General features: G+C 54.1%; 1 protein-coding gene across 1 annotated transcript; it reads right to left on the reverse strand.

Annotated features, from left to right (window-relative positions):
* Positions 1-9,173: 9,173 nt before the first annotated feature.
* Positions 9,174-20,517, reverse strand: LOC140605637 (uncharacterized). The gene is made up of 8 exons (XM_072777726.1): positions 20,486-20,517; positions 17,270-18,028; positions 16,981-17,167; positions 16,351-16,453; positions 15,791-15,844; positions 13,508-13,612; positions 13,007-13,146; positions 9,174-11,615 (listed from the first exon to the last, which is right to left on the reverse strand). The coding sequence occupies exons 1-4, from the start codon at positions 20,515-20,517 to the stop codon at positions 16,409-16,411; spliced, it is 1,023 nt and encodes a 340-aa protein (XP_072633827.1). The 3' UTR covers positions 9,174-11,615; positions 13,007-13,146; positions 13,508-13,612; positions 15,791-15,844; positions 16,351-16,408.
* Between the last annotated feature and the right edge of the window lie 1,502 nt (positions 20,518-22,019).

Here is a 22,019-nt window from a genome sequence, read left to right on the forward strand (position 1 = left end):
GACCTGGGATCGGGATCGAGTCCCACCTCGGGCTCTCTGCATGGAGCCTGCTTCTCCCTCTGCCTCTCTCTCTCATTCTCTCTCTCTCTCATTCTCTCTCTCTCTCTCTGTGTCTCTCATGAATAAATAAATAAATTTTTTAAAAAAAGAAAACACGGGGACATTGTAGCCCTTTTGTGGGGAAAAAAGGCAGAATTACTCTCCATTAATAGTTCAAACTCTAAAAAGCCACCTTCAACAAAGCCAGGCAAGTTAGAGTACAGGAGGCACATTCCCATGGGGAGTGGGGCAGCTCCACCGCCAAGCAACATTTGTGAGGCTGCACCAAGAGCAGACCCAGCTACAAAGGGTCCAGCCCCACGACACCTCGAGGACCACGGAGATGGAGGCTACTACCTTCTCAATCCATCCAAAGGAAAAAGTGATTTTTGAAAAATGGATGGGTAGGGTAGCTCTGTGAACAAAGATGTTCTTAGTGGTACTGTTGAGAATCACAAAAGATCCAAAATACCTACGTGCTCAGCAGTGGGAAATGATTCGTCTGCCAAATGCCTGCCTGGTGCCGTAGGCCACGGGCAGTTACAGCAATGCAGGGAAGCGGTGCCGGGGTCTGCTAAGGAATCAAGATACCTGAGGAACAGGTTGAGAGAGCTGGGTCCACAGTGGCCACCACGATGAGACACACATAGAAAAAGCCACCTGGAAGGAACAGCGTGAACCCAAATGGAAGCTGTTTTAGGGAACAAAAATATATGTAAATAAAATCTGCCCAGGGACACCTGAGCTCATGTGAGCATCTACCTTCGGCTCAGGGCATGACCCCATGTCCTGGGATCGAGTCCCGCCTCGGGCTCCCCGCAGGATGCCTGCTTCTCCCTCTGCCTCTCTGTCTCTCATGAATAAATAAAATCTTAAAAAAAAAAAAAAAAAAGCCTGGAGAGAGGCCCTGTCAGCGAGGGAATGTGGCAGGGCAGGGTGGTAGTCAGCACCAAACACCCTGCAGAGGTGGCTCCTGCTAAAATCACACCTGTGGGAAGGCTCTCTTCCCAGAAAGCTCTGCAGAGACTCAAGCAGAAAGGCCACTTAGTTTAGTAGGAACACATGCAAATATGTGGCCAACCAGAGAAGTGTAGAAGGTAGGAGTGACACATCATTTCCCAGGGCAGGACCCTAGGCAGGCCTGGTGAGCCCAAGTGACAGGCTCCATCTTCCTTCCTGACCCAGGATCACCTTCCCTTCCAGCTCGGCCATGACAACAATACAGACACGCTCCCCAGACCCAGTCTCATCAGGGGACACTGACCAGAGGCTCACCATGCTACCCTCTCCTCTCCTAGCTCTTCAAGTGTGGTCCCTAAGACATCTGTCATCTATCTGACCCTCCCAAAAAGTCACCTTGTAAGGAGAGGGGACTGCGGCTCAGAGGACATCTGTCCCAAACATGGGGTGTGGACACGGCAGGGGCTGAGGACTTCGTGTCCAGGGCTCCTTACCCAAAGCTAATAAGAGCAAGGGGGTGGCGGCCAAGAGCAGGGCTTTGGGTTAATCCAGACATGAGTTTCAAGCCTCCACTCTGCGTGATGCTCTGGGCCTGTTTCCTCATCTTGAAACAGGGACAGGGACATGGGGAGGATCATATGTGATGGCCGGCTTCCCTGGGCTGAGCTGGAGACAAGCATCTCAAGCCGCCTCTGGCTCAAAGGCTCTGCAGCTTGTGGGCTGTGGAGGAGGAGCAGCGCACGCAGTGGCCGCCTGAAGCCCATGGAGCTGTGTGCCCCTGGCTCCGCCCTGTCCTGTAGCCCTTTGCTGTATTCACAGGCAATAGGAAGACAAACCCCCAGCAGCAGTAGGCAAGTTGCTTCTCCCCCCAGCGCCCAGCTGACCTGCTATAGCACCATTAGCAACACAGAGCAGCGTGGGTGCCCACAGGCCAGACCAGGGCTCCTAAGCAGCAGGGCGCTGGGCCTATACCCTCCTGGGGCAGCTTCTTGGCCCCTCACTGTGCCCAGGAGAGCAGCCCCACCCTGCAGTCCGGCTGTACCCCACCATCCCCCACTCCGCACTTTGGGGCAAACCAGGATACCAAGACCAAGCTGCAGCCCCAGGATTAGAGGCAGCTGACCCACCAGGGCCTCATTCGAGGGGGCTCCCAGTCAAGCTGTCATGGTGGCTGGCCGCCAGCACCTGCCAGGCTGAGAGCTTCAATGACATCACCCTGGACCAGTAGGCTGCTAAGTGGAAACAGACAGTGGCTCATCCTGGCCAGGACCCCTCTCAGGAGGCACCTCTCCAACAGCCCACCACCAGGTAAGCCCAAGGTGACCGGAGGTGCCAGGAGAGCTGCCCTGTCATGGTCCCCACTCCCCGGAGCCATAACAGCCATCTGCTTCTGCCACAAGACCAGGTGGCACCACACACACTTTGCTCACTGGTGTCTCCCAGGCCCCACACCGTGCTGAGCACACAGCTGGCACTCAGGAAACACCATCGACCAGATCAATGAAAAGCCACCAGGCTGTTCCTGAGGAGTGGGTGGGAGTCAGTGGTCCCCTCCCCAGGGCCACCTTGTCTTCCTGGTAGTGTTTCTGCTATGTCCTGTGGACTCCCAGCAGAACCAGAGACCACGTATCAGATGATTCCAGTCTCATGGAGTGTTCAGAGGTGGCGAATCCACAGAGATAAAAATCAGATGAGGGGTTGTTCATGGCTGGGGGAGGGGGTCACAGCCAAGGGTAGGGGGCTTCTTTTGGGAGGGACATAGGTGGCTGTGTGAGGCTGTAACTGCACTAAAGCCATTGAATTGCATACTTTAAATGGGCAAAGTAAGTGTGAATGGTGCACAAATTATATCCCAATAAAGCTGTGTCAACCATAACAACAAAAGAGCCAGAAGCAGATAAGCCAGAGGCTAAGGGCAGCACCCGGGAACACAGCTCTGAGGACCAGCCATCTGCAGAAGCCAGCAGGTGGGGGGCCAGGGCTGTCTGCCTGATGCCCCCAACCCCACCCTAGTCTAAATGGGGCCTTCCCTGTTGTCAGCAGAGACCTACAGACACCAGGAGGGTGCTACCACTACCCTGACTGCAGCTGTCAGAGCAGCACCTGGCGGGATACCAGAGGTCCTTACCAGAACCTCAGACTAATGGCAGAGCAGGCGCACATGTAACAGGGGAGCCACGGCACAGAGGGGCTGGGCCAGCTCCCGGAGCACACACAGCCAACAGGCGGCCAGGCCACCTACGGCACTGCCAAAGGCTACAGGTTTGCTCGGTGTTCTCTGAGGCTGTCAGAGCATCATTTTTAGGAAATTAAAAGCATGGCTGTGATACAAATGTAAAATGAATACTTAGCAACAACCTATTAATTCATTAACACAGCTACCAATAACAGAGTAAATAAAGCCTATTCACAGAGCAGTCGGAGAATCTGAAATTCACCTGCTGGGTCATATGTGAAACAGGTCAATGTCCCACAGGCAACAGAACCATAACCTTTGGGGTTACCTTTTCTGCCAGATACAAATCTTCAAATTAGCATCACCTCACAAATCTGAATCCTTAATTGATAATAAACAGCAAAGTCAAACACCACTTCTCTGGAGAAGTAAATTCCTTACGTGGGTCTGCTACACAGTGCCCCAGGATGACTTAGGAAAGATCTTGTTTTCCCGGATTTTCAAGCTCTAAAAAGTTTCTCTTGACATCAATGACAGAAATCAAAGACGACACAAACACATGGAAAGACGTTCCATACTCCACATTGGAAGAACTAATATTGTTAAAATGTCCATACTACCCAAAGCAAACTATAGATCCAATGTAATCCTTATCAAAATTCCAATGGCATTTTTCACAGAGATACAACATACAATCCTAAAATTTGTATGGAACCACCAAAAGACCACAAAGAGCCAAAGCAATCTCGAGGCATCACACTCCCTGACATCACACTACGTTTCAAAACTACCGTAATCAAAATTGGCATCAAAACAAACACAGAGATGGATGGAACAGAACAGAGAGCCCAGAAATAACCCACGCATACAGTCAATTACTCTATGACAAAGGAGCCAAGAAAAGGGAATCTTTTCAATAAATGGTTGTGGGAAAACTGGTCAGCCACGTGCAAAAGGATGGAACTGGATGCCTGTCTTACACAATACACAAAAATTAACTCAAAGGGGATTGAAGACCTGAGTCCATAACATTCCCAGAAGAAAATACAGAGGGTCAGCTCCTTGGCATCGGTCTTGGCAATGATTTACCAGATCTGACAGCAAAAGCAAAGGCAACAAAAGCAAAATAAGCAAGTGGGACCACATCAAACTAAGAAGCTTCTGCACACCAAAGGAGATCTCAACAAAGGCAACGTGCTGAAGGCGAGATACGTGCAAACCATGTATCTGATAAGGGGCTAACACCCCAAACAGATGATGAGCTTAGTCAGTGCTACAGAAAAATAGTCCAATTAAAAATGGGCAAAAGACATGAACAGACATTTTTCCAAAGAGGATATCCAGATGACCCAGACACATGAAAAGATGCTCCACATCGCCCATCATCGGGGAAACGCAGATCAAAACCATGATGAGATACCACCCCATACCTGTCAGAACGGCCAAAATCAACAGCACAAGAAACAAAAGGTGTTGGCAAGGACATGGAGAAGGCGGAACCCTCTTGCACTGTTGGTGGGGATGCAAACTGGTGCAGCCACTCTGGAAAACAGTGTGGAGGTTCCTCAAAAAATTTAAAATGGATCTACAATTACTGTGATACAGAAATTCCACTTCTGGGTATTTAGCCAAAGGAAATGAAATAATCACTATCTTAAAAAGATATGTGCACTCCTGTAATTACAATGCAATCTTATTTACAGTATTTATATAGTTTATAATCATTTATAAGACAAACACAACCTAAGTGTCCATCAAAAGACAGGTAGATATAGAAAATGTACCACATACATACAATGAAATATTAATTCAGCCATAAGAAAAGGAAATCCTACCATTTATGACAACACAGGTAGAACTTAAGGGCATTATATTCTAAGTGAAATAAGTCAGACAGAAAAAGACAAATACCGTCTGATCTCACACGTGAAATGTAAAAAAAAAAAAAAAGAAAAAGAAAAAGAAAACCACAAAACACAAACTCATAGATACAGAAAAGAGAATGCATAGTTGCCAGAGGCAGGGGGTGGGAACGGGTGAAAGGTGGGGGCAAAGGTGGCCAAAAGGTACAAACTTAAGAAATCAACAATGATATTCTTTCTTAATGAGAAAAACAGTACGAATGAAGCTACAAACACCCGAGTCCAGAAATGTGCCCCATCCCCAGCCTCCAGCTCCCTGCCAGCAGAGGCCACTGAGCTCTGCTCCTCTCACCTCTGAGCAGCACGTGCCCACACAGTAAGAGCTGACTGGGTGCTGAGCTGCCACCCAGCTGAGGCTCTGGAAGGGGAGATGTGGCCACAGGAAGGCAGGGGGTGCAATACTCCAACTGTCAGGGTGATCAGTGGCGTTAAAAGGAAGGCCAAGGTGGAAGATACAGGTGCTGATAGAGGACAGCAGCCCTTCTGGACAGATTGCCTCAGAAAGGCTTCTCTGAGGAGGTGAGGTTTGAGAAGGCAAAGATAGAAGCTGCTGGGGGCCTGAGGGGGGGCAGTGAGCTTGGCACAGGGGTGGGATGGCAAGGAGGCTAAAGCCCCCAGAGCCCAGAGCATTACACAGGTGAGAGGGGGCCCGAGGGATGGCCAAAGGCCAGACACGTAAGACATCCTAGGCATGGTCAGCAGCTGAGCTTTATCCTGAGCACAGTGGTGACTGTGTGGAGCTCTCAGCAGCAAAAGGCATGACCTCGTTGGTGCTTTTCAAAGGTCTCTGACTGCCGGGGGCCAGTGGGGGGCAACAGTGGCCCCAGGGAGCTGGCGAGGGCAGACAGGCTCGGATGCAGGCTGCCAGGTGCCAAGAGAGCAGCTAACAGCATGTTTTCAAGTAGAGCTGGGTGGGCTCCTGCCAGTGCATGCAGGAGGCGAAGGAGAGAGGAACAGAGCACTTCCCTTCACTTGCTTTCTGGGAAGAGGGCAGGCCAAACTCTCACTGAGGAACACAGTGCAGGAAAAATACTTTTTAAAGTAAAGATATTAATTGGATGGTAAGAAATAAGGAGGCTGCAGTTGGGGGGGGGGGGGGCGGAGGACAACCCACAGAGGTGTGAGCTACATCTGAAAGCTCCTAACTGGAAGTTTGTGGTAAAGCCATGTGGACCTGAGGTTCACTGGCCTAATGCAAGGCTGAGACCCCAGCCCAGGCCCCCTCATCGAGGGCTGGTGGGTGGTGCTCCTCTGCACACAGCAGGGCTGGGGTGGAGGTATGGCTGTCACTGGAAACAGGGACCACAGCCAGTTCTGCAGCCTCATGCACAAACTCAGGTCAACGTGGGCCTGGGTCTGCAGGGGCCAGGGCTCAGAAGGACCAAATGCAAACCTGCCCTGCTGGATGCACCTGCCTCCCGGACCTCAAACTGCCTCCACAATTATGTATCAATGATAAGCAGGTCTCAGTACAAGTGCAAAAGGGAACAAAACCCGATGAGTGAGACATAGGAGAGGAAACAGAATGGAGGACATGTATGTCCATCCATCTGTCCTTCCATCCTGGAGGTGAAACAAGAGGGCATGTCTGTGGAGATGGTGCCTAAGAACTTCAGAGCTGATGGAACCACCAGGAAATTTTCCAGAAAAGCCCAAGGGGCCCCAAGTAGGAATAATAAAAACGAGTGCACACCTGGCCACGCCTTAGTGAAATTGAGGGAAGCTCTGGGCAGCAGCCAGAGAGACAGGCTGCCTTCCTGGGAGGAGTGCTGTCAGCCGGCTCCTGGAGCAGGGGAGGGAAAACAGAAGCCATGACAGGCCATCTTCAACGCCCCGAAAGGAAATACCCAGCTAAAACGCTTTCCAAGAATGAGAACAAAATAAAGACATTTCAGAGCAATAAAAACTGAGAAAGTTCCACACCATCAGCCCTATCTCTCCAGGAAATCCTAAGAGTAAATCCCAGGCAGATTCCTGTGTGTATCCAGATACAAGCGCCTAGAGGGAGAAGGTGGGCACAGAAAGTGGGTTAAAAAAAAAAAAAAGTGCACAAACCTATACATTGGGTGTGTGACAATAAGAAAGTCTGGTACGTTAATGCAAGCAGGCAGTGTTAGCAGACTTGTAACCCACGGAGCTGAAGAGACCTGTGCCGCTGGCACTGACTGACTCTGCATCTTCGTGAGTATGCTGAGTAGCATCCTCTCAAAATTCATGTCCACCCAAGGACCCGAGAATGTGACCTTACTGGGACATCAGGTCTTTGCACATGTAATTAAACATCAAGATGAGATGACCCTGGGTGAAGGTGGGCTCTGCACCCAGTGACTAGTGTCCTCATGAGACAAGGAGACACAGAGACATGGGCCCATGGTGGCAGAGACAGAGGTGGGGCCTCCGGCCACCAGGTGGGAAAGCAGCAGCAGAGGGAGACAGAGAGGGAGAGGGCAGGTGGCAGGTGTGCCGGGGTTCCTGGGTAGCAGCTTGAGCCAGGGAGGCGAGGGTGTGTGGCTGCCCTAGACCACTCAGGAGAAGCTCTGAAGCACTAGGCCCTCTAACACCCTCATCAGGTCCAAACATCACTTGGTCCCCCAACTTGGATCAGGTGGAAACCCTGCCAGGTGTTGGGAGCAGAAGGCTCTGGAAGCTGCTCACAGATGTCTGCAGAGGCACACCATGCTGTGCCTTGCCATAGGGGCTGACCTGAAGCTCTTGGGACAACAGGGGGCCCTACACTGGGAAACTCCAGGCCTCAGCAATTTCAGGGCCTCAGGCCTGTAACTTCATTTCTGGAATCTCGGTTTCTCCCTCCCAGGCCACCGTATCAGGAGGGACAGGGAATGTTCTCCAGCTGTGCAGCCCCAGCAAGGGGGGCCAATGGCCATGTGCCCAGGACTCTCCTGGCTTTAGCACGGAAGGGCTCACGTCCCCAGACACTCCCCAGGCCTGGGCACTGCAGCTGGACTTAGGGATGGCCATGCCCAGGCACTGCATCAGCCTGCAGCCTGAGACAGCCTCTCCCGGGGAGGTCGCCAGGCCAGAATGCCTGCTTCAAGGAGACCTCCCCTTCCTTCCCCCTCCCGGCCCCAGTTTGCAATAACACAGGGATATCCCCAAGGCTCTGCGAACAGCTGGGCCCATTCTGCTCAGCTATCAGCTTCTGATGAGTCAGCCCTGCCGGGCCTCCCACAGACGCCACGTCCCCACCTCCCGCCCTCTACCAGGCAGCTCTGCACCTCCTGAGGGCCCCCCGACCCTGAGGCAGCTGCCCCGGCTCAGGCCCTGACGTCTGCAGGAGACTGGGAGAGCTCCAGAGTCTGAAAGGCAGGAAAGCAGGCTGGGTCCAGGCCCGCAGCCACACCCGCTGCCCACACAGCTCGTCCATCCCCTCTGGGCTGTCCAGGGCTCTTCCTGGGAGTAAAGTCTTCTGCAAGCACCACCATATGAGACAGGCTGAGCTGGGCCTCTTCCCATGTCCCCTTCCCACCCCTGAGGCCCCTCCAGGAAACCCTCTGGGCCAAAGCCAGCCCAAGCTCAGCGGAAGTCACCAGAAACTCAGAGCAGGTCACGCAGCTGGCTGGAGCAACCAGCTCTCTGTTTCCCACAGCCTAAGGCTCACCCACCACCTTCTCCCACATCTGGGCACAGAGGAAGGAGAGGACAGGGTCATGCCAGACCCCAGAAAAGGAGAGGCCCAGCGGCGACCTCCTTGGGTGTGTGGGCCTGCCCTCACAGGACCCCACAGCGACTCTGCAGAGTCAAGGCGGCCCCTCGCGGGGTGAGGCCGACAGTGCACAGAGGGGGCACCGGGAAGAAAGAAGGAAGGGGGACATAAAGGGTGCTCTTCTCTCCCTCACCCCTAGCAGGGGTGACCCCACATTCATTGCCAGCAGAGGATGTCCCTAAAGTGACAGGGTGCAAACAGCAGAGTCACAGAGGCTCTCCAGGCATGTTTTGCCTACAAGCTGGTTGTGCCATCATGGAGGCTCTGTAGAGTAGCTCTCTCCAAGAGAACGTGCTTTCCAAACACATGAAAACCTGCGGGTGTGCAACACAGAGAGATGACAGAGCACATTCAAGTTTATTGTTCTGTGTCCGCCACCCTAAGGCTCGCTCCTACAGGCTGCTAGGATTTATTTCAATATCATCTATTACACGACCCTGCTGCCAAATCATTCAAATTTACATTTGAATCTTTTGAGGGGCCTGACAGCCCTTTCTCCGCAGACCGCAGTGTTTCTAGTTCAGACAGCACACTCTTGACATACACCGGGAGCCCCCAAGGACTCAGGACAGTTTCTGCTCCAAGGAGGGGATTTACAGTCCTGGGCTCACTTGTTTGGAGTTTGTTGTTCGTGTTTGTTCTGCTTAAATGTGTAAATGTCCCAGCGCAAATATTCCCTGGGATGCCATCCTCAGGCTCCATGTCTCTTTCCTGTGACAAACAGGCTCCAGGTAAAATTCAAATATGCTGTCCCTGCACACAAGCCTTCTCAATGGCTATCTCAATCTTATTTCATTTAGTTTCAAAATATAAATTTACCCAGTTAACCTAAAAGCACCATCCAAACATTCTTCCCACAAGTACAATTTTCCAAAGCACAATTAGACAATTTGAAAATTAGATCTTGCATGACCTCTGAGCCCCTAGAGTTAAATCTGGTCTATCTCCTCCTAGCCTCCCTGGGGACATGCAGCAGTGTGTTCAACTCTTTTCTTTCAATCGTGACAATTCCTGAAAGCTCCGAAAGAGCAAGTGCTTGGTGCTCCCGTTGTCAAATAGCATGATTTAAAAATCTCCAACTTATATAAAATGCAGCCAAAATTTAGACTCATTTCCAGAAAAGTTCTATATCATTACAGGGTGTTCTCTGATGGCCAAACGTTTCTGAACTTGGAGACCTGATGGCACATGGTGCACACTGCGCGCTCAAACACTTTTCCTACAATTATGCAAGCACCTCTGAAACGAATGGTCACTCAGCTATTCTAACTGAAATTGTCGCTCAGCCTTTCTATGTGAAAACATTTGTACATTTTGAAAACCATACCTGCTAGTCTACTGAAAGCTGGTTTCAATACAATTAGAGGAGTTCTGTGTGAGCCACAAAGTCCCTAGGAATGATGATGGATTCCTTAACTTGGTCAAAATATTGTATTTTTAATCACAGGGCTGTGATCCTCCAATACTGGTCTTCTTGTAATCAATCACTCATCTTCAAAAGCAACAAATTTTCAATGCAGGTAGGTTTTTTTCCCCCTGAATTTATGGGTCTATTGGCAGTGTTTCATGTTTGACAGAATAAACTTCTAGCTGCTTTAGCTAGACTCCATCAGCTGGGTGAAAAACATCAACAGTTTTAAAATTACTTTAACTGATTTCCTACTTGAAACTCCTAGGATGCTCACCTAAACACTCGACGGCTCACAGAGCTCTTCTGACTATCCTAGCATAAGAAAGCCTGGAGTGAGACGCGGGCACAGTTAGCTAATTTAGAAGAATGCGTGGTCCATCTGCATGAAGGACAGGCCCCACAGAGTCCTGGGGAAGGGCACCCCTGTAGCCGCCCCCATGCCAGTGACTCTGGGGTATGGCTGGCCTTGCCCCTGGTCCCCACATCCTCGGTGCTGTCACTGCTGCTCCATATTGGACATCAACGTCAATGCCTGTTTTATACAAATAAACGTTCACCATCCACTCTCTTGACAGAAAGAAAACCCAATACTTTCATTAAGCATGACTCTCAGCTTTCTCTGCTTGTTGCCGCTTAAAGGGTTTCTTGCAAAATTTTTCAAGCATTACCAAACAATAAAAAAATAGTTGTGGGTTTGCACCATTCAACAAATGACACAAGCACAGTAGTAGCTGAGCCTCTCCTACATCTACTCCACGGCCGGACCACTTGCCTTCGTTCTCCACATACAGCTCGTGTTTTCTGAGCCTGTGGTTTCCCGCTGAGCCTGCCAGCGGCTGCCTGGGTCTGGTGACATCCGGAGCAACAGCAGCCACCAGGCATCAGCCCGGCTCACTTGGGTGTGGCCCGGAAAGGTAGAGCTATGTATTCTCCTTGGGCAGAATACATCAACTTCACAGGGAGGCAGAAGTGGCAGGGGGCTGGGGTACACAGTGACTCGAGGGCAGGGGCCAATGGCCTAGAAGTGCAGGGCTAGGTCAGAGAGCAGAAGGTCTTGGAGAACTGTTGTTTACAGACCCCCAGCCCCACGAGTGACAGCCTGTGGGCACACTGGTGTGAATACAGTGTGAGGGTCAGCTAGCCTCTCTGCTCACCACTGTGCTCAGACAAGGCGCACACAAACAGAGCAGCATGGCAGTGGGACTGGAGGCTCTACATCAGCCCAATGGCCTTGGGTCTCCCTCACCAAGGCCACATAGCTTCTGCTTCTGCTGAGTGTACAACCATCAGCAACAGAGACCGAACAGGAGGCCTGGATGAGGTGCCCTCTTCCAGCAACCTTATGATGAGATGAGTATATAAGAACCCATCAGACCGTCCTTCCTTTTAAAAAAAAAAAAAAGATTTATTTACTCATGAGAGACAGAGAGAGAGAGAGAGAGAGAGGCAGAGACACAGGCAGAGGGAGAAGCAGGCTCCATACAGGGAGCCTGACGCAGGACTCGATCCTGGGTCTCCAGGGTCATGCCCTGGGCCAAAGGCAGGTGCCAAACTGCTGAGCCACCCGGGGATTCCCCAGATCTTCCTTCCTAAAGGCGATTTGCCTTCCCATAATGATCAGTGTTCCAGCATGGCTTTGCCTTCCCTGTCCACACGGCCTTTGCCAACCATGCTTGCCAAGGGCTCACAGAGTATCTCATCTGCCAACACAAGATCCCAAGTGATGCTACCTCAGGCCGAAGGATCCCCATTACAGTGAAGGTGACAAAGGGACTGTCCCTTTTCCACCAGTCTCATCTTGCACCTTGCCACCCAAAACCTACCAGCCTGATAGAATAGGAAAAGGCTCCTCAATGGCTTAGCTAATAACTTGGTTTGACAATGACCTCTTTGGAGTTAGGATGCTGTCCTTTGAGATGCAGTGCACCACAGCCCAAAAGTGGAGACAGCCCAAACATCTAGCGGATAAACAGATGTGGTCCATCCAATGGAGTCGGATTCATCCTTACAAAGTCATGAAGTGCTGATACACACTGCAATGTGGATGGACCTCAAGGACGTTATACTCAGTGAAAGAAGCCAGCACAAAAGACCACACTTTGTGTGCCTGTGCACAGACAACTCCAGCATGGGATGGGCGTAGCCACTGAGTAGATGGCCAGTCAGAGCTAGAAGCAGTGGTTGCACAGCATGTGAACATGCTTAAATGCCACTCCATGCTCACCTAAAAATGTCTTTGTGTTATGTGGACTTCATTTGATTAAAAACATACATTAGATACAAGAGAAAAGGAAAACATTCTGTAGGTTTTGAACCACTGTCCTTCAAGATACAATATGTATCTTGTAGCAATGCCCCTCAGTAAACACTCTAACCCATAAGTGGAGCCACAGGCCCAGGAACAAAGTGTGGAAGTCAGAGTGATCCAGGGCCACCCAGAGGATTCATGACGAGCCCATAACTTCACATTCCATAGGACCAGAGGTCCCAGTCCCCAGGGATGGAAGTTAATGAGGGCCTCACTGAACCCAGTGCTACAACCCAATACCTGGTCTCTCAGGCTCCCAGCAGACCAGTACTCAGAGAAAGGCCTCATCTCTCCTCTCTCCAGAAGAGCCAGGGAGGTGTAGCCATGGGCCCCAGGGACCCAGGTAAAAGACAATCAAAGCAGCCAGGGCCCAACAAGGGCAGACTCAGCAGAAATGCTGAGCCCAGAGAACGGAGTCTGTAGTCCCTCTACCCCAACCCCAGCAGCTCCCTCCACGGCAACCCACCCAGCGGCAGCACTGACACAAGTGGGCAGCCAGGTGGCAAGGTGCACATGGAGGTATCTGCTGCCAAGGGGCTGCAGCTGGGCCCACCAGCTTTCCAGAATTAGGAGGAGTGTTGGTATTTGTTGTGGGAAGCCATCATGCTGAAGAGAAGACAAGACAGGATAGACTTAATGAGGGGCTTCAGGGGCTCTGTAGGGCATGAGGGGTGCAGTGCACAGCCAGGCTGGAGCCCTATCCACATGCCTGTGGCCGAGCACTCACAGTCCCATAAAAGACCCCTGCTTCCTGCGTGTCTTAGCCCTGGGATCTCTCTGGTGTGGGGGTTGCTCTGTCCACAGTGCAGAGAATGGAAAGCCCCCCAAATGACCCTAAAATGGGAAAGGATGAGCATAGCTACATACCCCAGTGCTTTGAGCACCCTTAGTGGGACAATGCAGAGAGTGCCCAGCAGGCTGATCTTCACCCACTTCCTGTTCCCACCCCACTGCACAAATGACTCACATCCAAATCTTCGTCTCGGAGTCTGCTGTGTTGGGGAGCCTATCTATGACAAGCTAAGGATCCCGCAGGCTGACCTGTCCACACGGCCTTTGCCAACCATGGAAGCTGTCAGATGTATATAAAAGGAGAAGGAAAAGCTTGAATGGTTTGCCCTGCTCATTTCCCAGAATTAAGCACTTGAAGAGGTGGCGATCCCAACCACAGCACATTTGCCTCAGGTGCTGAGAAAAGAGGCTTTACCGTGGACCCTCCCAGCAAACCCAGAGCCACATACATCATCAAGCACAGACCCCACTCCTTGGAAAGGGCTGAACCATTGCCCTCGGTGCTGCGGCCACTCTGCCCACCCAGGGCCAGGTCTCCGGCACCTTCTCTTACCCAGAGCCTTGCAGAAACCTCACACCTGGTGGTATGTCCTCTGCACACCCTCCACACCCCTGCAGTCTGCCAGAGCTACGTCCTGGTGCTCTAATCCCATCTAAATTTCTTCAGTGCTCGCCAGGGGGACACCAGGCCACAGCACAAGCACTGAAACACTGCCTCACCCACCTGTGAATGCTGATGGTGGCTTTCTATAGTTCCCCTTCTCCTTCCCAAAACAGAAAGCACGCAGAGCCTAAGCTGTTAACCCCAGGCCCTCACTCCAGCCTAGCCCTCCACCCACCTTTGTCAACCTGTGCTATGCGTGCACCTGCCCCTGTCCTCCCCGGAGGCCCTGCTCCCTGCACCTGCCTGGCTCACCCCCTCTGAGCCCTGGCACTGGCCATACTCCGTCCTACCATGGCCACAAACTGCCTCATCTGCCTGGGAGGCTGTGTGACCCTGGCTCTTCACCTCACTAACTTCTACTCACCTGTCAGAATCTGACTCAAACTCTACTTCCTCCAGGAAGCCCCCTCGGGCCCCCAAGCCAAGTTCTGGCCCCGTTACTTTTTCCTACGGTACTGGGCACCTGCCATTTGGCACCTGTCACCTGGGTGACTATACTCAGGTTACTTGGCTAAACCTCTCTTCTCCTCTACACGTGTGGCCAGCTTCTCTAGGGTGAGGACAGGCTGGGATTTGAGTTCCCAGCACCGAGCAAGGTGCAGCCCAGCACATGAACCCAGCGGCCATGTGCTCAGGGAATGAGCGGATGGAATGCCAACCTGGCCGGGCTCTGGGCCCCTCTGCCAGCGCCCCCACCCGGTCGTAGCATGCAGCACACACGAGAAGTGAGGGCTTCCTTGTGACTCGGGACTCTCAGGAATGCTTTGGCAGCACAAAGAATTCTGCTCAAAACCCCAACTGGACTTCTTATCTGAAAGAATTGCACAAAACCCTGGAACTCTTCTTAATCCTGTCCACTAACACGCAAACCAGTAAAGCTGGGGGCCTCAGGGGTGAACTCACTGATCCCTAATCTGTAGCAGATGCTGGGCAGGGCGTGAGCAGGCTCTCCTGAAACACATGGACTGTTGACGCTCGTGGTGAAATTCTTCAGGAGCATATCTGGGCTCCCTGACCCTTCAGGCCATAGCCAGAGGGCTGGAGACAGCCATCTCTTCTCTGACTGGTCAGGAGCCTTGGCTGGGGCCCATGTATCCTCTTGATTCTCAGCCTTGAGAGTCTGGACTCCAGGAGCATCGCTGACACAGCCAGGCAGAGACACCTGCATCAGCCTTTTGAGAAAATCCACCTTCTCCAGCACCTTTCACCCATTTTCCCAGCACCCATTTTCCCAACTCTGAGGGTTTGTATAGAATTGTATGTACACAAGTTAGCAATGACCTGTCCTCCAGCTCGATCATCGGGAGTGGACTGACCGCCATAGAGGAAGTCAGGGCATCTGAGCGGCTAAGCGGGTTCAGATCACAGCTCCCCACTCTGCCCCTCTATGGCCCACAGTCGCTATATCGCGGACTCCCCAACTCCTTGAACTCTTATTTCATGGACTCAACATTTATACTAGGCACTCAGTATTTGTGAATGACTTTGCTGTGTACCTGCTGTGTGCCAGGCTCTGGAGTCCCTGATCAGGGGGCCATGTTTCTGGCCACAGAAGGAGCTTGTGTTTAGCTCAGGTTATAATGAAGCCCCTTCTTCATCCATGGAGGGAACACAGACCCAGGAAACAAGTACGCAAACAAGGAAAGAGATGAGAAGCATCATGGAGCCATCTGCAGGGAGCAAAGCCACTCCCCAACAACAGGCCAAAGAGGCAACCACTAGTTCTGCAGAGCTTGTCAGAGGAGGCAATGAGACACAAATGCTCTCCTGGAAGATTCTTCCAACAAGTCTCACCTGCGACGGAGCCAAAGAGCCCAGCCTTCTGATACACACAGGACAGGCAGTGTGCTGCATGCAGAAACACAGTAATGAGACAGACATCCTCGTGCTTCAGGTTGTGATCCTGGGTATGCTTGCTGAATGCCCCCCTGCAACTGCCCCAGCCAGATCCTGGACTAGGTGCTCTTAACCTATTCTCTCAGGGGATTCCTGCCAACAACCCAACAGGGTAGGCACCACCATTGCCCCAATTTTATAAAGGGGAGGGTGAATAACTCATCCAGGATCCCAGGTAGTGGAGTCCGAATGTGGATGCAGGCCGACTGATCCTAGAACTACTCTCTCAGGACCACTCCCATGGGAGAGAAGAACCCAGACCAGAGCAGAGCCCCATCCTCCGCAACACCAGCTAATGGAGCCCAAAACTCCTTGGGGAAGAGCTGACATTTATTCTCAGGTCCCTGCTGGCTGTCTCCTCTAAATGGCAACTGTCACCACGTCTAAGCTGACTTCATAGTGTCCTCCCCATGTTTTCACGCTAAAGTTCAGACTCAGCCATATGCAATTTTCCTTGCCTCCTCGACATCATGAGGGAGGGAACCACTCCTTCCCAGTGGTTTCAGGCATCGGTATCTACGAGGAGCAGACCCCAGCCGTCACAGCTGAGATGCTGGAGCCCTGCGGAGGAAACCCAGTCATCCACAGTGAGGAACTGATTCCCGCCTCTACCATGCACCACAGCCTTCGTATCCCTCATCTCCAATAACCGCCCCTCCCCCCGGAACTGTGCAAGGAGGGGGCATCACCCGCTTCCATCGGGGACGCAGGCTCCAAGAGTGGATGTGACCTTAGACAGCAGAGTTTGGATATGAACCCAGGTTGGTGAAAGAGAGGCTGCGGCGTTGTCACCGTACTGCCTCCTCACCTCTTCACCACGGGATGTTCTCTTCGCAGCTTATTTCCCTCAGAGAGGGCCACACTGGGATCGAGTGGGCTCCCGGCGGGCAGAGTTCAGACCTGTTTTTACAGCAGGACTCTCGTGTGTGTCTTTACCTCCCCCCCCCCCACACCGTGTGTACCACCCCCGAGCCCAGGACACCAGCGCCCCCCAATCACACTGGTAGAGTCCTACTGCTGTGTCTAGCAGCAACCCAGAAACCAAACGACGCCTGCAACAACAGGCCCGGGATGGACTTGACTAATACCTGGCAGCTAATCTTCGTCCTCACTTCCAGCTTAGGACCCACCAGACAAGATCGAGCATGCGCCCCCAGCCCATCGCACGGGATGAGGCCTCCCGTGAGCCCACCTGCAGCCCCCGCGGGGCACGTCGGGGCCTTCCCTTCTTTCCACCATCCACGTGTTTTCCCGATCCTCTGCCCGCCTGAGTCTCTGCCAAAAAATACAAGCAAGGCCACGCGGGCTCTTGCTGCAGCCACGCACGGAGAAGTAGGCTTCGCCTTTCTCACGTGGCCGGCCGCTCCGCCTTCTCACCCAGGCCGCGGGCGGTGGGGTCTGACGCTCCTTCTGGCTCGGCGGCCACGGGCCCGCGCACGGCGGCAGGGGGACTCCCGGCCGGGAGATGACGCTGGACGCTCCCCCGGCGGCCTCAAGTCCTGCTCATTTGACCACAAAATCGGCACAAAATGCAGGTGCGGAGGCCGGAGCCTGGGCGGGGACGGGCGGCGGGCCACGCGGGCCTCCAGGGCCCCCCCCCCCCGCCTCACCGGGCCGCGTCCGCGGGGACTTTCCCCGCCTCCCTTGCAGCGGCGTGCCACCACGTGACCCGGCCCCGCCAATAGGAGGTCAAGGCAGGCGCCAGGGAGCACTTCCGGGTCGAGGGGTTGACGGCCCGGGCGCCGCCATGCTGTCCCCGCGCGGCCGGGGTTGGGGGCGGGGGGCGCCCTGGGGTGCGACGCGTGGCTAAGCCGGGCGGGCCGCGCGGGGCAGGCCTCGGCGCATCCAGGTGACGAAGGAGGGCGAGAGATCGGGGGAGCTGCTGTGTGCGCTGCTGGCGGGGCCGAGCCGGGGTGGCCTTCCCGGAGGTCAGCGTGTCCGCGCGTCAGACCTCGCAGAGGCCTCGCCCGCAGGAAGGCGTCCGCCCGCGTCCTTGGAGACGAGGGTCGGCCGTGCCGGTGGCCACAGCACGTGCACGGCCCCTGGAGGGCGCTGGCGGCCCGGAGCGGAGGCCTAGGCCTGGGCTCCCCGCAGCGGCCACGTGCGCGGCGCCCTGGTGCACGTGCCCGGGCTGGCCTTCAGGAGGAGGCGGCTCCGAGGTCCCGCCAGGGCCGGGGCGTGGCAGCTCCCAGCGCCCCCAGGGATGGCCTAGAGCGTGGGGAGGCCCTGGATGGGGTGCCTGGGGCGTGCTCGTTGGCAGTGGCTCCCCGTGGGGAGTGAGCCTCAACCCGGCCGGGGAGTCGCTTTGGGACTGGCACGCCCTCCCCTTCCCCCTCCTTCCCCCCTCCCCCTCCTCCTCTCCTCCCCCTCCTCCCCCCCTCCTCCCCCCCTCCCCCCCTGTGCACCGCGAGATGGAGCAGGGGGCTCTCTGTGGCCCCTCCCGGCCCCGGAGCCTTATGACGTCATGAGCCCGTGGCTATCATCCCGCATAAACTCTCCAGCCCACAGGACCATGAACTGAGAAGTCAGTTCCAGAACCGAGTGTGTGGGAATGTGTCGCTCACACCCACCATATACCAGCCCAGCTTTGGTGCGAAGCTGAAGTCACCCCAGCCCCAGCCTTCCGTGGAAAATCCACATCTGAAGGCCTCTCCTGAGCATCTGGTTCTCATTAGGCCCTGGGCCCTGGGACTGAGTAGACTTTAATAAAGTCTCAGGCCAGGGAGTGTATTCCTGAAGCAGTGATATGTCTGAGCTTTGAAGGAGCGGAAGCCCTGGGCCAGCCCCTGATGTGGCGAGTGCCAGAGCCACAGAACCGCCTCGGAACCGCTGGCCCCTGACACAGAAGAGGAGCTGGGCCGAGGCCAGGAACTGCAACCAGCCAGCCTAGCTGCACGTGGTTCTGGGGCCTCTTCCAGCGTTTAGGACCCCAAGCATATGTCCTGACCTTCCCAAGCCTCCTTCCTCGTGTGTCCAGCAGAGGCCTATCTGTCTACATAATTTTCACCAATGCCATCTGTCCCCAAGGCCCTCTCTGACCCGAAACTCTTGGATGGGGGTTTCCCCCTGGCCTCCTCGGTGGCAGCGTCAAGCCCAGCCCGGTGCTGGGAGCATGGAAGTGCCAGGCAGCTCAGGGCCTCGGCCAGGGCAGGGTGGGAATGGAGGATCATGCCCAGCTTCCTTGCCCCCCACGTGGGACATTCTGAGACATGCTCAGCGTTGTCATTCAAAGTCCCCTGTGGCCCGTGGCCCAGTTTTTCATAGCGGTGCCCTTCTTGATCATTTTCCCCACTTCCCTGTCGATGCATCCTGGGCTCACCCCCAGATAAGCCACTAGCTCTCAAAGCCAGGTCTCCAAGACTGCTTTCTGAGGGGACCCTCCCTGCTTGACACAGTCCTGCTGGATGTGGCAGGCTTTCTAACAAGCCAGGTTGTGAATTCACCAAGCTGGATAAGCCAAGAGGCAAAATTGAAGTTACTAGGTAGGCAGGTTTGTAACCAATTAAAATGGAGTCCTTGAGGGCGCCTGGGGGTCTCAGCCGGTGAAGCCTCTGCCTTCAGCTCAGGTCATGAGCCCAGGACCCAAGTAGGGCTCCCTGCCTAGCGGGTAGTCTACTTCCTCTCCCTCTGCCCCTCTCCCAGCTCATGCGCTCGCTCGCTTGCTCGCTGTCTATCAAATAATCTCTTGAGGTCATTTATTTTCATTGCTGTGATTTGTTGATATATACACACCACAATTTATCCATTTTCCTATTGAGGGACAGTTAGGGCGTTTCTTGGTTTGGGCCATCTCAGACGGCATTGTTGTGAGCATGTTTGTACCCATCTCTTGGGGCACGTGTTTCCACCTCCTGAGAAGAGCCCCCTGTGGACATGTTCAGCTTTAATGGAACCATTGCTGTAGGGCCGCCCACCTCTCCCAGCAGGGCTCACAGCACCTGGGGCCCCAGGTACCATTGCCAGGTTGATCCTACCTATGGGTACAGGTACCCCCCCACCCCCACCTCATAGAGCCCTGGGATGCCATCCCGCCACCTGACACTTACTCCCATCCGGTGAGGTACACAGAACCAAGTCTTTCTCCCCATTTGACAGAGAAGCTGAGCAGCTTTGCCTGACCCTCAGCAGCTGGGAAGTGGGACATTTGCCATCGTCCCACCCTGACTAGGCGCATCTCTGGAAGGAAGTGTGTGTCCCTGGCCTCTATCCGGGTGAACCCAAGGTCAGGCCCTCGGGGGGAGGCTGGGGCCTGCTGGTCCTCGTCATGCAGCACTTTGGGGGGTGAGCCCTGCTTTCTCCTTGAGCTCAGGATCAGGCCCCGGGCTGCCCCGAGCTCATGAGGTCCCTGGGGAGGGAGACAGGAAGCTCCAGGGGCTGCCTATGACTCACTGGTATGTAAAATGAACTTGATTTAAATTTCGGGATGCCAGCCTCCACCTCCAGCATACAGAGGATGAAATTGCCTGCGGATTGAGGGCTCCTGTGCGTGGGCACCTTCCCCGCTGGACCAGCCCCACCCAGGCCTCCTCTGTCACATCCCCTCATGCGGCCCGGGTGAGTCAGACGTCAGGCAGTAGCATCAAGCCCACTGACCTTTGCCGGCCCTCTTCCCCACTATGGAGCATGTTTCCCTTTCACAAGGGGTGAGGAAAAGCCCTAGAAGTCCTAGGGCTCCAGCCCTAAAAGGTATATGCAACCCCACAGTGCTCAGGGCCCCGTGCTGAGCTCCGAGGAAGCACAGCCATTGCAGCAGAAAGCTTACGGTTAAGTTGAAAAGATACCCAAAGACCATTATTTTCTTTCAGTCCCATCTCCGTGGTCAAGGACAACAGCACAAACTTCCACAAGATGGATGCTGAGAACCACAAGATCCCAAGAGGGTTAGCACGTGCTGGGCAAGAACTTCCCACTGTGGGTCACCCCAGACACGATGGTCTGGGTTAGAAGGACACAGATGACGAAACCCCAGGGTCCCGATGAAAAGTTCAAGTTCAAGAGACTGCAGAGGGAAGCCTTGGCCATCTCCAGATTTTCCAGAGCAAAAGGCGGGCAGGGAGCATCAGGACCAGAACCCCAGAGTCTAGGTTCCAGAAGGAGGAACCTCCTGATGAGCTGTAACCCTACAAGGCAGCCAGGCAGGGAAGCAGGGTAGAGGTGGGAGAAATGAGGGTCACCTCCCTCTCTTCTTTGCTCGGTCTCCTGCCAACACCTCCCACCAGCCAAGCCCCTAGAGTTCAGCTTCCCAGGCCATGGAGCAGGACGAGGAAGGCAGGATGGATCTGAGGGCCTCAAGTAGAGCATCCAGTTCCCAGGTGACCACCTCCTCGCGGAGGACAAGTTTAGGGTGGCCCCCAATTTCCCACCTCCTAGAACTGATGCCTTCAATAAGCCCCTCCCCAAGTGTGGGCAGGACCTGCAAGGGGCTTTTAACCGAGAGAAAGTAGCAAAGCGGAGTGTGTGCCTCTCCTGTGGCAGGTTACGCATGACTGTCCTGTGTCTCTGGCCAAAGCCCCTGTGTCTGGCCGGTTTTACTGAAGCAAGTGCTGTGTTGGGAGGCAGCGAATTGCAGGTAGCCTGTGCCTGGCATCAGCGAGGTGCTGAGACCGGCCCCCCGCCAACGGCCTGCAGGAAGTGAAGGCCCTCTGTCCCACAGCACAAGGAACTGAGTGCCCCCAACAACCATGTGAGCTTGGAAGGAGCTCCTTCCCCAGCCGAGCCTCCACATGAGACCCCAGACTCAGCAACTACCTTGATGGGAGCCCCAAGGAGGACCCAGAGGTGCCCAGACTCCTCCCCCAGGAACAGTGGGGCCATCAGCATGCGCCATTTCAGGCTGCTGAGTGTGCGTTCGCGGCGTGTAGCACCAGGCAGTACGCTCATCACAAGCCGCTCAAACAGCGCTAGCCATCCTGGATGGAGATCTGCCGTGCTGAGGAGTAGAGGGTTACTTCTGCGCCTTCACTGATCATACAAAGTCCTATGCAAATACCAGTGAGCACTGGGCTCCCGGGACCCTTGAATGGATTCATGTCCCAGAGTCTGTGACGGGGAATGCAGCCAGGTTCAGGCAGGATAATGGCACCCCTTTCTTTTTTGGAGTTTCCAAATCATCGGAAGATTCTCAGGT

Source organism: Canis lupus, chromosome 16 (assembly GCF_048164855.1).
Source record: "Canis lupus baileyi chromosome 16, mCanLup2.hap1, whole genome shotgun sequence".
NCBI lineage: Eukaryota > Metazoa > Chordata > Mammalia > Carnivora > Canidae > Canis > Canis lupus.